General features: G+C 44.1%; 1 protein-coding gene across 4 annotated transcripts in view; it reads left to right on the forward strand.

The window, feature by feature from the left end:
• The window catches only part of Asph (aspartate beta-hydroxylase), a 164,911-nt gene that overhangs the window by 138,658 nt on the left and 8,010 nt on the right, over positions 1 to 18,243 (forward strand). For all 4 annotated transcript variants that reach the window (XM_075966995.1, XM_075966998.1, XM_075966996.1 and 1 more), the window contains 3 exons: positions 12,962 to 13,097; positions 15,166 to 15,257; positions 15,618 to 15,751. In XM_075966995.1, coding sequence (XP_075823110.1) covers positions 12,962 to 13,097; positions 15,166 to 15,257; positions 15,618 to 15,751 — 362 coding nt within the window. The remainder of the gene's footprint in view (positions 1 to 12,961; positions 13,098 to 15,165; positions 15,258 to 15,617; positions 15,752 to 18,243) is intronic.

An 18,243-nucleotide genomic window follows, 5' to 3' on the forward strand; every position in this document is an offset into this window, starting at 1 on the left:
AAATAAACAGCATATGATAATGTGTACTAGCAAGACAAGGGCAGCAGGTATCTGCAGAATGATGATGCGTCATCGTCGTCAGAGCAAAATGGTGCAGTCGTTCAGAGCATGCACTCCACAACCGCACTGCCTGCTTGGGTGTTCTGAGTCATGGCCCTAGTGTGTGATATTGCCCATGTTCCCTGTATTTCAGTTTCCTTATCTGCAAAGCACGCTGGTGTTGGCTCGAACTATGTTCTGGGGGTTCAATAAGCAGGCACGCTCAGTAAACGTTAGTTATTGCTATTATAATGGTTGTAGTTTTAATTACATGATTTTGTGGATTTCTAAAAGCAACTGTAAAATTAATTCTGAAGCATCCTTTATTATTTGAATAATAATGTAATAATTAACATGGGCTGAATGCTTCCTCCCAGCCATCAGTGTGCTGAGGGCTTTTGTGTAATATTTTATGTAATATTGCTAATATAATCTTTATTAGCAGCTCTAAAAGATTATTACCCACTTACATGTGAGTGAAATAAAGATGAGAAAGTTAGGATACTTGCTTAAGTTCCCATCTTTAATAGTTTCAGGACTGGGACTTTAGCCCAGGCCACTTTGCTCTTAAGTCCGTGTCCCTCCTTGTGCCCTACAATGACCTTCAGAATTACTGGCATTTGCTCGAGGGCCATATGCTCTCCCTGTGCAAGTCAAGTGTGCATTTTATAACTGCATCTAACTGAGCTTCGGGGTTGCAGCGCTTGCCTGGTTAAAGCTCAGCTTCATTTAAGAAGTGAGGCAGAGGCTGGGTGTTAATCTGAGAGGGCTGTAGGAATTCCTCCTGCCAGTAGTCTTTAAATTACCTACCCACTTGGGCGTGGCCTCTTAGACTATATATGCCGTTGTAAAGCTAAGGTCTGGCCTCTCTTCTGGAAGCATGATTTGGTTCCTGTTCCCAGTTCGTGCAGAGGACTGTGATCTGTGAGTCTATCTTTAAATAAATAACCCTTTATTATACTCAGTTCTGGGCTAGTGTGGGATTTCTTTTTACCGTCCTTCTTCATGAGAGTCCAGCTTCATAGAATCTCAGCTGGGTGACACCTGGCAGCTCCGTTCTATGTGATGCTATTTCACTTTGCTGCCTTAACTTGCAGAAATATTAATATCATACACTGAATGACCTTTTCAGGAGAAAGTCATTTCAGGGCAGCTGCTACCGGTAATGACTGGATACTGAGGAGCCACAGGACTCATCACTACGAGTTGCCAGTCACCTATCAGGATTGTCTTCCACTTCCAAATTCCAGACTTGTATATTCTATATTATCCACTCACTGAGCTCTTGAAATAGAAACCTTCCAGATATGGTGGCTGTCACATTTGGCCAACGTGCTTCCAAAATGATCTCTTAGTGTGTGTCTAAGGCCCTGTAATGACTTGCGTTATCTACCAGTGTGTCTTCATTTAGGATACTCAGTGTGTTCAGAGGCAGACAGCGAAGTTTTCTTGATGGTGAGGGGCAAGGCTAAGTAAAATGTAGCCTACACTACATGCCCATGTTGTCGAGCTCTCTCCATTCCCCTTCCTGCGTAGCTTGTATTTCAGCAGCTCTGGCATTGGGGTTGTAAACTTAGATGGAAGAAACAGAGAAAAGTCTTGCACTGGTATTTTCGCTACAAATGGGTAAGTGGTTGTTTACAGTTCGCAGATATCAGAATGTCAAGTCCCTGGGAGATATTTAACTTAGAAATTGGCATAAGAAGTGGTTTAAAATCCTTGGAGGATTGGAAATAGAAGTTATTACTTGTTTGAGGTTAGCAGTTTGATCAGCACGAGTTCAAGGCCAGTTTAGATGTAAACACTTCTGTATAGAAGTCACTGCAGCACATTCAAAACACAGCAGCCAAGAGCCACCGAAACTGTGGGTTAAGACATCCCTCTGTATTTCTTTTCCTGATGCTGGCTCGCCGCTGCTTGCTTTCAGCACCAGAAAAGAAAGAGAAGTTCTTGGATTCCTCTCTGAGCTTCTTCGGCTGGCTGCTCTGATGTCAGCAAACAAACAGCGTGTGCGAGACATTGCCTTTCTTCGTATTGCGCTTTTATTCCGGTTGGAGAACTTTTCAGCAGTGCTCTGCCCGAGGTGCGACAGAGAGCAGAGAGTGGTGGCTGAGAGCCGCGTTCTGTCCACTTCCATCAGGCGCTGGTCTTTTGAAGAATTCCACTGTGTTCTGAATGACTTCGCCTGGACAAAAAGAGGCATTAACCAGTAATTATTACGTCAGGGCTGCAGCATTTCCTTCTCTGTGATTAAATATTTGAATGTTTTCAATGAACTCGAACTTGCTTTGAAAAGAAATGGATTAAGGAAGCAAAAATGTCAGATTTACTGTGGAATTAAGTTACAAATTAAGAGGATTAGCAACTTTACATAAAAATGAGTGCCGAGGTGTAGAGGAGCATCGAAGGCAATTCCTTACAATTTACATACTAGTTTAATCTACTGTTTTAAGGCACACTTCAAACTTTTTGGACCTCAGTGATATCGTCAGCAAAAACGGCAGTGAAACCAAGCTGAGGTGAATGGCTGAGGGCTACGTGTTAGAGGCAGCACATTTTTATTTTTGCTTTTTGCTCTGGCACACTGGGCATGTAACTGCATTCAGCAGAGATGGCTTATCTCTAAATTTAAAAATAATTGCATCAGTTTCTTTTCTCTTGCAAGGTTTTTGTTCAGACTCAAAACACAAAACAAGGAAGCCCGCCCCGTCAGGTGTTCCTGTGTGCAGTTTAGATGCTGAGACTGTAACCAGAGGCTGTAGGGCAAAAGGCCTGCCTCCAAAAGCCACAGAGGACTAGGCTCAACCATGGCTCCTGATACCCCAACTAAAGAGCCAAGTAAGGGTGCAATGCAGTGAGGTTTAATATATACCCACTGGGAAGAGCAGAAAAGGGGGTCCAGGTTTTCAGTGTTTGTCCTCAGCATCCTGGCATGAGCTTCGGACAGACAGTGATTTACATGCTATGTTCAGAGGTTAGTGGTGGCCCAATGTAAGGAGACCGCCTGGCTTTTATCCTTCCTTCACTTACCTTGTAGGCCCAAATGAGGGCTCGATTCTCTTGGCTTCTGACAGCCTCTTTAAGATCATAGTCTCTAAACTGGGTTTGGCAAAGAACAAGGTACTGCAGTCTGCTGCATTAGTCCGAAGGGCCATTTCTCTTTCTCAAAGTGAAATATGTGAGTTTTCAATATTTGTCAGCATAGAGGAAAAAAGGCTTTATTGCCAGTTCTTTTGAGGAACTCACAGTGCAGTGTTTGATATTTCTGGATGATTATCTGTAGTTAATAGTCCATGTTAGACTTAGAAATGCTCTAACTCAGTGGCTCCTGTCTGTGACTTGATGTCCATGTGCACAGATCAGTGTCTTAAATGAGCATGTGCATGTGTGCATGTGTCCCCTTTGCCATTCAAGTCCTTGGAGCCCTCCGCTTGGAATATTTCTTCTGGCAAATCAAAGGTCCGACAACTAAACCACAATAAAGCTGTGACTGCAAGGCCTTCAGGAGCCTGCCTGGCAAACCAGCTTCTCAAAAATAACTAACCAAGGGAGGTAGCCTAATAGAAATCAGGTTTTCGGAAGGCCACACGCCTGTCTCTAGTGAAAATCCAGATAGGTTGGCAATGACTTATGTGACATCAGCCCAGTGGGAGGGATCTGATTCACGAATAACACCTTTTCTGGGTTTTGTCCATGGTTCCAACTAAATCAGAAAAGGCCAAGAAGGCACCTTCTCAGACCTTCCACAGTCTTCTTTTGACCCCTCCCCCAAATCACAGGTGGCCACGCCCAACTCTCTCCAAGCTGGGAATAAATAGCCTCTGCTGTTTTCAATTGACTGCTCTTGGTTTGTTTTCCCAGTAAGAAATGATAGCAGTTTTCTTTCATCTTTGTATCCAAGCTTAGGCAAACAGAGGGCTGGTCAGAATGCATTAGGGCCAGCAAGAAATTGTTTCTTTGATCTGTAGAGGTTTTATTAGAATCAGTGCACAGAGAATTTGCTGTGAGACTCTATACTTGCTGTGGGCTGTGCTCTGTTCTCCCCACACAGGGGGGGCAATGCCTCCATGTTGATGCTGTTTCCAAAGCCTGGCACATTATCGCATATGGCTTAACCCGCTAAGATCAAAAACAGTTGATTTTATCTCAAAAAAAGGTATATAACTCCTAATATAAGATAAATAATCACTCCACAGTGTTATATAATTCCTAATATACCCTAAGCATATCCCTGGAAAGCTACCTAAGATTTGGTAGCTAATATGTGAGTGCACTGTGGTTACCAGTTCATTCTAACGCCGGCTGGATGCACAGGTGCCTGCACACCCCTTTGACCACATCCCTCCTCTTAATTTACTACCAGAACCTGTCAGAGTACCTGATCACATGAACTTCCAGAGCATCCCACTCGGATTACCCTGACCACTGTGAGTTCCTGCGTTATGTTTTTCTACAGATCAAATCAACTGTTGTTCTTTCTAGAGAAGGGTCTCACTATGAGATCAGGCTGGCCTGGAACTCAGACTATGCCTACTTCTACCTCTTCAGTGGCGGGACTTAGAGGTATGCATCAGCACACCCTGCGAAAGATAACTTTTCTCCCCTTTCTCCATGACCTTTATTTGTAAAAATTTGTTCATCCTCTTGTTGATACAGTTATCTGGGATCTCCCATCTGCTATTTGCTTTTTTAGCTAGAACAGGTTCTGACTTGAATCTGTTTTATTGTGGCGGCTGAATTATATCACCCTCCCCATTTCATGTGTGAAGTGTTAACCAAAAGCACCTCAGAATGTAATGATATTTGAAGACAGGACCTTGACAAAGCAAGTACATTAAAAACAGGCCATTGGGGAGGGTCCTAACCAAGTCTAAATGGAACCCTTCTCAGAGGATGAAATTTAAACCCATAGATAGAACCCAGAGGTGTGTGCCTTCAGGAGACAGGCCATGTTAGGGACCCAGTGAGAAGACAGATAGTAGGTTTCCACATGGCTTTTCAAAAGGCCTTTAGTGTGAGTTGTCCCTCCTCGTATTCCTCTCAGAGACTTTTGAAAGAAGCTTTTAAAATGAGGAATCTGTGGCAATCACTAAGTAAGTTTCCTAGAATCCCAGCTGATAGGTGACAGAATCAAACATGCTTACATGTAACCAGTCTACCTGAGAAACAAAGGAAGAGGGAGGGAGGGAGGGAGGGAGGGAGGGAGGGAGGGAGGGAGGGAGGGAGGGGGGAGGGAGGGAGGGAAAGGAGGGAGGGAGGGAGAGGAAGAGGTGGTGGTGAAGGATGCCTAAAGAACATCAAGTGTCCAAGAATAGCACTAAAAGAGCGTAAAGCAAGGCTGCTTTTAAAGTTATAAAAAAAGACGTTGGTCTTAGCAATGACTTCCTGGTTTGACTTCAAAAGCTCAAGCCCCAAAAAAGCCAAAACCAGAGCCATGGGAGTGTTAAACCTCCGCACAGTGGAAACCATCAAGAAAATGGAAAGGCAGCCTGCAGAATTGAAAAGTATATGTATAATGAAGATTTCAAACCTGAAATATAGGAAGACTCGTGTACCTCAAAGGCAATATTCTGATGTAAAATGGTTGGGACGTTTTCCTAAAGAATGTGTACAAAGGACAGCCAGGTGTGTGAAAAGTGACCAGCTTCATTAGTGAAGGGGAATAAAAACCAAAACCTCGGTGCGACGTCACATTACACCCGATAAATAGGGATCAAAGAGGGAAGAATGCCCTTGGGCATCAGTGGTGGGCATGTAAGTCAGTGCAGCTGTGATGGAAAACAGTGGGCCTGTTTCACAGAACTACTAATAGCACTGTTATAGGACCCAGCAAGCATGCTTTGGGTCTGTAATCCAGGAAAAGTGACATCAGCCTCTGCCCCCCAACTCCTACCCCACTCCATTGCAGCCGTCGTCACCGTATTCCAACTACGGCAATCCTATGTGTATCTACCAGAATATAAAGAATATGATAACTGTGCCCAGGAGAACACCTCCGGGCCTTTGAAAAGGAGCCATTTCCATCTGCAACAATATCAGTGGTCCTGAAGGAGACATAGTCAGGCATAGAAAAATAAATTCCGTGTGAAATCTGATGAAGTCAGACTTAGAGTGGCAGAGAGCGGCACAGCGCTCGTCATGGGCTAAGGACGGAGAGAAGGGGGAGATGTTGACCCAATGGCACCAACTCTGGAGTTGCAAGGGGAACAACCCGATGCATGGAGCATGGAGCATGGATAGTGAAGGATGTGTTCATGAATTTGAGTGTGCACATGACAATCTTCACCAAATATACAAATAAAAACTGTCATCTTATACACACTGAATCTACTTAGCCTAATTCAACTGAGGGTTTCAAGAAGAAAGTGAGATTCTAATCCCATTGGATAATCAGAAAGACTATAAAAAGAAATATAGAAGGCTTTCTTTTTCAGGCCACCAACCATCTCCCAAATCATGACATGGAGATTTATTGTTGGTTTTGGATGCTCTGCTTGGCCTTACTTAGACTCGTTTATGGCTGGCTCTTTCAAATGAAATTAACCTGTTTCTCCTTACCTACCTTTTGCCTCAGGGCCTTTTACATTTCTTTCCATCCGTACATCTTGCTTTCGTTGCTTCTCATGTCTGCTGGCTGGCAGCTGCCTGGCTTCTGGCCTTGGGCATCTCTTTCATTCTCTTGTTCTCTTTCTTCCCTTTCAATCCTAGATTTCTCCTCCTATTTATTCTCTCTCCCTCCCAGCCCCGCCATTCAGATCTTTATTAGACAATCAGGTGCCGTAGGCAAGCAAGGTAAAACAAATGCAACCAATCTTTACATAATTAAACAAATACAGCATAAACAAACATACCACACTTTACAAAGTTAAAGTCATATCCCACAGCATATACAAATGGAACACATATTTGTCCAGTTAAAATAATATTCCACAACAAAGAAATGATTAGTTACCCAAAAAGTGTACATTGTACACAGTATAACCTTTGATCAGGTTATCACACCTCAGATATTTTTCGGCATGCAGTTTTACCTGTGGCGTGTAGTCTAATACTAGTGAACAGCCTAGCATGAGTCCAAGGTCAGGCAAGGTCACAGCTGCTGGTGTAAATCATGCTATGAAAGTAGTCAGTGGGCTGGTTACGGAAAAAGGAAACAAATTCTGTGAGGTTTTTGACAAAATGTAGACTCCTGCACCCAAGATACCAGAATTCCCCATAGAAGTGTTTCAGAGTTGGGTTTGGGGGTTATTATAATGAGGTGTCTGGGGAGCAGAAACACGGAGTTCATTTGTGTTTCAGATGCCCTCTGTGACTATAGACTGAGGGTAACTTTATACCGTATTTGCATAGTTTTGCACATGAGACAATGTTGTGTAGTATGCTATTTTCTACTTGTCATTGTTCATAAAGCTCCAGAATTTGAAGCCTTTGGGGTTTCAGGTGAGTGGAGTAGGCACACTCACCTGTGGCAATAAGAGATCTTTTAGTAGCCGGGCAGTGGTGGCACACGCCTTTAATCCCAGCACTTGGGAAGCAGAAGCAGGCAATCTCTGTGAGTTTGAGGCCAGCCTGGTCTACAGAGCTGATGCCAAAACAGGCGCCAAAGCTACACAGATAAACTCTGTCTTGAAAAAAAAACCAAAAAACTTATACTTTTTTTCAGATCCAATAAAAGGATCGATTACATGCTTTAGAAAACTAATCCACCAAAGGGGACAGAATGCCTAACAGCTACATGGGAAATGAAGTGTGCTTATTAAACTCAGGTATGAATGATGCTTCATTGTCATAATATTATATAATCTGAATGGAAGTTTTCCCAGATGTGTGATAGATTTGTGAAGTAAATGACCACCAAGATGGAAGAGAGAAAGCCACCAAATTTTCAAGCTGCTAACCTTTCCTCGTAGGTAGGTGATAATGTCTGTAATTCATAACCAAGAATGGTAAGGACACATCTTATTTAGATATCAGCAAGCAGAGAAACATCTAAGAGAATGAGCTAGGAGTGGGGTCAGGTGGAGAGAGACCATTAGGTTCATTACAAGGCCTACTGTAATAGCTGACTGTTTACCAACCGGAGACTTTTTTTCATGGAAGGGAAAGTTAGTGAAGATGAGTTTGGCTCCAGTTTGTCCTCAAAAGGACGATTCTTCTTCTGAGCAGAGTCCAAAGAATATAACCCATGGTTTATGCCACTGAGCTGTGACCCCAGCTTTAAGAGAAGGGCTTCCCAGAGGTCAGTTATGAAGAGCATGAAGAAGAGGACGTGAAAGCATCTGGATGTGGAAAAGGGCTGTTAGGTGGGTGGAGCAAACTCGAAGGGGCTTCTGGGACAGGCCAGCACAATCGGTGTGTGCACACCCAGCCCACTGCAATTAGAAGTGCCTGAGACTCCAAGTGTGTCTGTAGCTGAGGGGGGAGATGAATATAGCTGAGATTTACTGAAAGGTCAGTGTAGATCATCGGTTCATGAAGTCATGCAGCCCTGTAATGACAGACCTCTGTGTTCAAAAGTCCATTTCCCTACAAGCAGTACCATGAAGCACCATGCATCCATAGGCGCTGGCTTCCTAGAAACAAGCTCAGATAGACAGAGCACTTAATGGCTGAATTCAGGATTAAAGAGATCATATTTCAAAGGAAACCTTACACCTCTAATCCCATGCAGAAGCATGCAGATTCAAGACCAGCCCAGTCTACAGAGCAAGTTTAAAGAAAGCCTTGAAAAATGTGTAGACTTACTCATTCTGTGTCCATGTTTCTGCTATAATTAAAAAGAAAAAATTCTGTGCACCTCAGATCACTGTGGAGAAAATGCGAATTGTCTCTTTTACCGTCTTACCCTGTACCTCCCCTACACACAGACACACTCCGCTATGCTCTGGATGCTGTGTCCCTGCCATGCCCGTATGTGAAACCCCTGACCCCCATAGTGAAGGCATTCAGAGGTGGGAATTTTGAAAGGAGCAGGCTACTAACGTTTCCCCTTCCTTACCCTGTGCAGTCATTGTGAGTCTTGGGGTGAAAAGCACTGCTATATAGCTCTTCTGCAGACACCAAATCTTCCAGTTCTTTGATCCAGGACTTGAGTGCCCAGAAATGAAAAACTAGATTTCTGTTGTTCATAAGCCACCCAGTCAGTGGTGTGCGCTGCACCCGCAAAAGTGACTAGTGCACACACACACTTGGGCGCTCTGGGTAACTAGGTTTGAATTTTGCATACTTGTTTTCTTAGTATGTAGTTAAAAGCATTTCCAGGCCCTTCCCACAGTGCCTGAGCATGCTTGTGTGAACCACTGTGCATGGGATCCTATGTCAACCCCAATTCCTGAGGGCTTTGAGGGGGGAGAGAGGGAGGGAGGGAGGGAGGAAGGAAGGAAGGAAGGAAGGAAGGAAGGAAGGAAGGAAGGAAGGAAGGAAGGAAGGAAGCGCCCCCTCCAGATTTTGATTTTATCCGGGTTCTTAGTCAATTGGATGGTACCACCCATGTTCAGGGCAGGCCTCCCCAGCTCCCTTCTCCAGTCTTCAGGCCACTTGTTTCTGGAAGTATCTACAGGTATGCCCGAGATGTGTGTTATTCTAGTTTTCTAGGCATCTCTCAGGCCATTCACTAAAGATGACAGTTGACAACCAAGATCAAAGACTGGAAACATATGGCATTTTAGCTCATGGTTTGGGGACAGGTGCTAGGACCCCTTGGCATTGCTTCATGCTCTCTGGGTTGGAGCTGTCACCCAGCTCAACTGCGACCTACAAGGGAACAGAAGGCTTTAAAACAAAATCCGGGTAGACTACATGGCTCAGTAGGTAAAGGCGGTTGCTGCGAAGCTCATGACTTGAATTTGACTTCCAGGACTCATATGGTAGAAGATAAAGGACTCCTCCAAATTGTCATCAAACCTTCTAATGCACACTGTGACACACACGTGTCCCCCTCCACATGCACCAGTAAAAATAATTAGTTAATTAAAAACACGAAAGGGGGAAAAAAAAGAAGAGAGAGAGAAATCATTACAACAGTGGAAGAGTACCTTGGCAACATTTCCCACAGAGGCTGAGGGTGAAGGTGAGGACTGACATTTTATAGAAAGAGACAGCCTGTTCTGCAGGAGAAAATTTAAATTATATTGAATGATGCAATCGCTTTAACATTTTCTCCTAGGACTTTGTGCCCTCTTTTAGTATTAAAAGATCAGCTGTTCCCAGTGATGCCCTTAAAATCAGCTTCCAGAAGAAATAAAAGAAGTGTCTAAAATACCATGGATGGGGGAAGAAAAGGCTTGCCCTTATAAGGCCTCCTAGAACCTCATTGGGAGAGTAATTTCATGTGTTAGAGAGGTAATTCTCTCCTTGTCTTCATGACAGGTTCACAGGAATGGAACAGCTTTATCTAGCGACTTGAACAAGCTAGAATCACACTGAAGAAGGTGGCATTGCAGGGGCATTCAGGAGGGGAGGGGCTGCAGAGTCCTAGGCTGAACTCTTGTTCTTTCTCACAATCTCAAAATTCTTAGCAAAATCATCCAGTTCTCACGCCAGGGACCTACTGCAGCAAGAACTTTGGAGTCTCCCTTTATTGGAAGTGCTCCTTGACTTACTACATCTAAACTGCCAGCTTGGGATGAATAAAAGAGGGAAAGTGGTTGTTGGGCTGTGTTGAACAAGGACAAGTGATTGGCACCCTCCACACAGGCGACTGGCCGATGAAGTGTATAGGTTGAAGGGAGGTGCTGATGGGTCTCACAGAAGCAGAATTGTCAAAGCATTCTCTAATCCAAATCTCTTGCCCTGTAATATTTTAAGAACCCTTATGTTTTCACATGATAAAAAAATGCTCACTGGTGTGAAAAGAGAGGAAAACAAGTCTAGCCAGACAGGTCTCAACTGGCCTTATTGGTGGTTCCAGAATTGGGGAGCAGTCTGCAGTCAGTATCTCAGAATTCTCTACCCCAGGAGCTGATTGTATTTATAGCTAGAGGAAAGAAAGCGACTTCCAAAAAATGGAAGCAAGGCAAAGTAGCCATATTGGGTTCAGCTGGAGTCTCTCCTGTTTGACTATGTTCTAACAGTTGGCATCTGGTGATTGGCTGAGAGTCACGGACGCTCTCCCAGAGTAGGCTACAACCTGTTTACGTGTCAGATCTCAGTGCACACTATTCGGGGAAATGCTTGAGGCGATTGGAAATTATGTATGAGGTAGCAGCTTCATGCTGGGCTGGTATAGTCCCCACAAGAATCTGAAAATCTGTTTTGTTGGGTTTTTCTTTTTTTGAGTTTTCTACTTGTGCAGTCATCCTGATTTAATCAGATTTCCCCCTTATTAAATCGTGAATCCATAGAACATGGGTTTGTAGGGAGAAAAGACATTTTTCTTGTATCTTGTGACTCTTTACCCAACAGTAGGTCATTTTTCTCGGTTAACTGTAAAGACAGAATACTGTTCACAAGGCGGTTCAATTCACTTCCAGAAAACACTGTCTCCACACTGTGTGTGAAAATGTTGCTGTTCTTGTCATGACTTCCAGTGTCCTTCTTACTAATAAGCCACCCACGGTGTGGACCGCCTGATCTTGTGCTATCCCTGATTCTCTTTGAAATCCAGGCAGTGCATTCGAGCTCGGTCTGTGCTCCTGTACCCTGTGACTCCATCCAGTCCTTGTGAAACACAGAACAATGGACTTCCTGTTCCCAAACCTAGTTTCACTCTTTACCCCCGTGGTTCTCTGAAGGCTCACTCCTGCCTGCTTCTACCCATTGTTCCCACCACCCTTCCTGCCCCCAGGGACAGCACAGTGTGCTGTTGACAAGAGCCAGCAGGATCTGCCACTGACTCTGTCTGTATCAAGCCCCAGCTGAGGCTAAAGCAGCCTCATTAGTAAGTTGAGGACATGTTTATTTGGCTGAATTCTAAACGTCTTTGTGTTTTGTTAGCTTTACAGTGCATCCCACTCCAGTGGTCAGTTTCCCAATACCTTTGACCCTTCAACTACTGTTTGCCTTATCAAATGGCATCCCTATAAGGAACTCTATTGAAATTGAGTCTGTGCCCTGTATTCCAGTGTGGACACTGGGGTCATACGGAACTTAATCATTGCACTATCAGCAAGATTGGAGAGAGAGAGAAGACAGAGATAAAAATGAAGGGAGGGGAGACTATAGGCATGTCAACACAAATAATTATAGCAAGAAGGAGTCTCATAGTTTATAAGATTTATTCTTCCATTTTTATTCAGTATGTGTGCTCCCTGCATGTGTGTTTCTGCGCTGCATGTCTGCCTCATACAGAGTGGATGCGAAATCCTGGAACTTGAATTAAAAACAATTGTGTTAGTCCTGAGATTCTCTAGAGAAAAAAACAGTTCCACCATCTTGGCCCAAAGTAAAGTAAGTTTTTATTAAAATTGTATATACTGGCCAGGATGGAATTTGGTCAGAACCACTCCTTGGAACTATCCCATCCAGCTGAGTGACCCCTACATTTGTTGTCCTGGCTTTTATGGATAAAACCCACAGGGCACCATACTTTCCCATAAGGCTTTATTCTTATTTTTAAGAACTACAACTCCCAGCATTCCAAGACGCTACCTGGTCCTTGGGCAGGCAGGGCTTACAGGTTAATTTAGAGCACAGCAATAAACGCCTTGTGAGTACAGGGAACCAAATCCTGATCTTCTGCAAGGGGAGTTAGCAAGTGTTCTTAACGAATAATAAGCTGCCCTCCCAATTTCAATTCCCTCCCTACATCTGTCTTTCTCTTTTAATAGACTTGAGAAGAGTTTCCAAAGAAAGTAAACTAAGCACTCTAAATGTAAGCAAGAATTTTATTTCTTTCTTAAACAAGTAAGGAAACTGAAAGTCATTATGAGATGTTCTGCGAGACATGTTTTTCATCTCGGTGAAACTAAAATCTTCCTTGAAGTCTTTAGAGAGAAACTGGAAGTTGATCCGTGATGAAGGCCTCATGGTGATGGATAAAGCCAAGGGTCTCTTCCTGCCAGAGGATGAAAACCTCCGGGAGAAGGGAGACTGGAGCCAGTTCACACTGTGGCAGCAAGGTGAGCCAGGCCTTCTGGATCAGGTTCTGCATGCGCCGCGCAGGTGGCAAGGCCACCTGTGAAACCAAGGGTTTGGATATGCACTCACAGATTTTAAACTTGTGTATGTGTCCGTGTGTATACATATATGTATTTGGATAAACATGGAAGTGTTTTCCATTGTCCCTGTCTATGTACCTCTACTGTGTATGTGCACCTGAAAGCCCTCGACATCAAAACCCAAACTGCAGTTAAAACTTTATCTCGTCCTATTTGGACCATTTGCACTTGTATAAATTTGTAAACAGTAGTAAATTTGTTACATCCTTTATTATTATAAGCATTTATGGTTAATGAATGTGTGAGTTAAGATGCTTCATCTACATGTGTGCAATTTTTCACTTGCGTTATTAGTTTTAAAATAGACTGAATTTATGTCCTGGTTTCCATTTTGAATCAGAATAATTGTGTGTGTGTGTGTGTGTGTGTGTGTGTGTGTGTGTGTAGCAAGAAGTATGTGCTGTGCTTTTGTTGCTTGAGTCACTCAGTTTGTGTTATTTTGTTATACAGCCCCAGTCGACCTATATAGTCTCTAAGTAGTGTTATTGATACTGAACTGTACTGTGTGTGTGCGCAGGGTTTTGCAGAGATTTGAACTCAGAACTTCACATATGCTAGGCAAATCATGTACCATACTTCTATCCTCAGCTCTTATATTTCTTTTTGAATGGTCAACTTTTTCATTATATGTTTTTTATTAAAAATTTTAAATTTAAATGTATTTGATCATATTCTTCCCCTCCTCAATCCCTTCCAGATCTTTTACCCCGCCTACCCACCGAACTTTAAGTTCTTTCTCAAAAAGCAAACAAAAACCCAATACAAAACCAAAACTAATAAAACAACTCCCTTCTCTCCAAACCCACCAAAATGTAACCAAATAAAAGCCCACAAGAAAACCAGAGTCCATTATATGTTGGTCAACACTTCTGGACATGAGGCTTGCCATGGAGTGCATGGAGTGTCACTATATTGGAGGAAACTGATTCCCCTTCACTTTGCTCATGTTGATTGAGAGGGCCCTGTTCTCCTGGTGTCCTCCATTCCCCCGGCTCTTACACTCCACCTTCTCTTCTGTGGGGTTTCCGGAGCTCTGAGGAGAGTTTTGATGAAGACATTCCATTTAGGGCTAAGTGTTCCAAGCATATTCTCTCTCTCTCTCTCTCTCTCTCTCTCTCTCCTCTCTCTCTCTCTCTCTCTCTCTCTCTCTCTCTCTCTCTCTCTCTCTCTGATATCTGGCTGTGGATCTGTATTTTTTTTCCCCATTTGCTGTGAGAGGAAGCTTCTCTGATGATAGCTGAGCAAGATACCAATCTAGGGGTATAGCAGAATATCATTAGGGACTAATGGCATTTTATCACTAACTTTTAGATCAGTATTATTTGCTTTTTCCCCTAGGTCCCTGGTCTATCTAGTCTCAGGTTCTTGGTCACCCAAGCATTGTTGAGTATGGGCATCATCTTGTGGAGTGGGCTTCATGTCAAACCAGTTATTGGCTGGCACAAACTAGTGACTTGAAAGTGAGCCTCAGAAGCCTGCGTGCATTTCCCTGGCTAAAACCAACTTATTGTCCTTCAACAGGCTTCAGAATCTTGAATCACCATGCTTCTTGTCTTATGTCCTCTTCAGTCTCTAAAGGCAGCAATAGCTGCTTGACCTTTTATCATCTGAATTGCTGGCTCTTCTCTCCCATTTTTGCACATTAAGGGCCCTGTGACATCAGCCTCTATCTTTCTCTTGGCCTTCACACTCTCACAGTGAACGTGGTTGTACAAGCACAGGTGGTCCAAATGGGACAAGATAAAGTTTTAACTGCAGTTTGGGTTTTGGGGTGTGTGTGTGTGTGTGTGTGTGTGTGTGTGTGTGTGTGTGTGTGCTTCAGTAGGGTCTCACCAAGGTGATCAGGTTGGTCTTGAACTCCTAGGCTCAAGTGATCTACCTAGTCAACTTCCAGAGTAACTGAGACCACAGATACACCATGGCAACTGTGATTTGCTTCTCACAGTCATCCTACCATATTTTATTTTAGGAAGGAAGAATGAGAATGCCTGCAAAGGAGCCCCTAAGACCTGTACTTTATTAGAAAAGTTCTCCGAGACAACAGGATGCAGGAGAGGACAGGTACCAAGGGTGTTTTCAGAGATGGGAAGGACACGGTATGTTGTCAGGAAAGAGGTGGACCTGACCTTCACAAAATCACAGTTATTTCCTGTGACACAGGAGATGTCTCTTTTTCCCTTCACTCTCTAATGAAACATAATTTCATATGTTGATGTCAAAATTTGAAGGTCGAAAGTGTTGAGTGTTATGTCACTTGGTGGAACATGAGAGTGCTTGGTTTTTTTAGCTCCTTCACAGAGAAATAGGATGCTAGTATAAACCCCCAGGGTTACAAAGACTCTCTCCTGTTAGCTGATGCTGATTCTGCTGCTTCTCCACACCTTGATAAATGGATGACTGGATGTCATACTTTCTGTGCAGATCAAATATTCCATCATGCACCCTGGAACTCATGTGTGGCCACACACAGGACCCACAAACTGCAGGCTCCGAATGCATCTAGGGTTGGTGATTCCCAAGGAAGGCTGCAAGATCCGGTGTGCCAATGAGACCAGGTACATTTCCTTTGTGTTTATCTGTTTCACCATCACCCAACAGCAGGTATTCCTTATAGAAAGTCTATATTCAGTGGGACATGTTGTCCCTGTCTCTGTAGACAGAAACAAAGTGATTTGCATGTGGTCTCTAGTCTGTGGCCTTTGTGCTTTGGGGGGTGTAGAGATGCCATACAGAGTCAGGGCAGGCCCCTGTCATTTACCCCACAGCACTCATTTGCCTGCCCAGCCTCCTGGTTTCTTCTGGTTGACAGCCCTGCGTTCAGAGTCAATCCACTTGCCTTGAGCTCCCCACATTCTGCCTTGTGCTTAAGGCTCCACAGCTTGACTTGTGCGCGTGTCTAGGAAGTCTGTCTCCTTGAAGAAACCACCCTGTGGTGTGTGTGCTCTGCTCTGGAGGTGGCACCATGGCTCGCTGAGTGATTGCCACTTGCAGAAGCATTTCTGCCACTATATGATCTTGACTAGTCACTTAATCTCCTGAAATCTCAGCTTCCTGGCTTGTAAAATTGGCAATAATGCCGACTCTGTCGCGTCGTGACATGGATTAAAGGGAATGATTCTCAGAAGCACTTAATCCTCCTGGCATCAGCAAGGCCACAGCAAATGTTAGGATTCCGTGAAGTGCTTGCTTCTTCTCTAATCACGGCAGTTGATTCACCCTCTTGTGAACGAGCCACACTTGAAGGAGCCTCACAAGCTCTGTCCCTTGTGAGGAATTTTCTAGATACGTTTTTGCTCTAGCAGCTTTTAGTATCTAGGCGAAGTATGCTAATTACTGAGATGCAATTTCAGCTCATAAAAATAAGGCCTGCGGGCTGACATCTTAGGCCATGTGCACAGTGCGTGCCTCAGTGGTCCCTGGCCAGCTATCATTGCTGTCAGTGGCCGTTAACCTGATGATCCTGCTGAAATGAAAGCTCCTAAAGGCGGGAAGCCAAGACATTGCTGTGTTCTGCCATCCTAATTGTCTCTGATAGGGAACAGAGTGGAGGGTAGCACAAGTGTTACAGAACACACAATGGCGGATCACATGGGGCTTTCTGTTCCCAGATACATGTGATCAGGAAGATTACAGGAAAACCCACACTACGTAGCCCGAAGGGAGCACAGGTCAAAGGTTACAAATAGGTCATTGGCCAGTACCTCCATTGCCCCTAAGATTGGGAATCTCACATGTAGTGTTTTGTTTTGTGGTTTAGTTGGCATGCTTATTTGTTTTTAGACAAGAAGGTTATAGGTACTGAAAGCTGAGAGGAGAACACATTCTAAAATGGCTATAAAATCAAAGGCGCCAAATCTGAGCAACACTGTGTGCTTCAGCAGGCAGAAACTAAGAGGAGGTCGTGGAGGAGTACCACTTCCTTGCTTCTTTGTTCTTCGTGGCTTGCTCAGCTTGCTTTTATCTGCAGCCCACCACCAACTGCTCAGCGCTAACACAGCAGTGGGCTGTCGCTTCCGCATGAACCATTAACCAAGAAAATGACCCACAGAGCTGCCCACAGACCCAACTGATGGAAGCAATAGCTCAATCGAGATTCCATCTTTCTTGGTGAATGTGTCAAGTTGACATGCACTAACCAGTACAGGCCTGGGAGCTTTTCTATCCCCTCCCCCCTTTCTCACTTCTCTTGCAGTGTTCTCTGTTTCACAGTCACTTCTGCTGTTGATAACCTAGAATCGAGAGCAAGAAGGTAGAAGTGACAGGGAGAGGCACAGAGGGGGACAAAGGACTGATTTGATGTGACCAGGTGAGGAATTCCTCTGGTGGCTCAGCTGAAAGGCTCTCCCCTCAAGGCACTGAGAGAAAACGCTACCCGCCCGACTGTGCCATGGAGTGCCTGTTTTAATCCCAATGGGCAGAAGGGTTCTCAGCTAAGATAGGCAGTGTTTGCCGTACTCAGCATTTGATCACATTCTCACAGTTTAGATGAAGTCTGCTTAGGGTATCTTGTCATAGAAAGAATGAACTCATCATAACCAAGAGCTGCGCTTAAAGAATTAGGAGAACGTTGGTGTTGACAAGAGCCCATGAGCCCATCTTACCCATCTCCAGACACCGTGCAGATGGATAAACTGAGGCTGTAAGTGAAATGTGTTGGCATGGTTAGCAGCAGTCGTAGCAAGAACGCAAGTGCGCTGGCTTCCAAATCAAAGAGTGCGGGGGAGTTGGGGGTCATTTTGTCAGAGGAGAGAAGGAGCAGAGGCAAGCAATTATGCAGTTTCACGTCAGTGAGTGCTTGTGCCAGAATTTCCACACTGGGGGACCTCAGTAGATCAGAATTTATAAAGGTTGGGTTTATTGTTTCTGAGGTCTGAACCTTTTTTCCTGATTAAATGTCTGATTAAATGCTCGTAGGTCACCTCAGCATGGCATCCTCAGACACTAAGAATATACCTAGGGCAGTAAGCTTGAGCTAAAGTGCTGGGCTTTACCAGCAAACCTAAAGGGTTTCCACAGTTTCTACAGAATCAGCCCGTCCTGAGCGAGT

This window comes from Microtus pennsylvanicus, chromosome 3, assembly GCF_037038515.1.
Source record: "Microtus pennsylvanicus isolate mMicPen1 chromosome 3, mMicPen1.hap1, whole genome shotgun sequence".
In the NCBI taxonomy this organism is placed as follows: Eukaryota; Metazoa; Chordata; class Mammalia; order Rodentia; family Cricetidae; genus Microtus; species Microtus pennsylvanicus.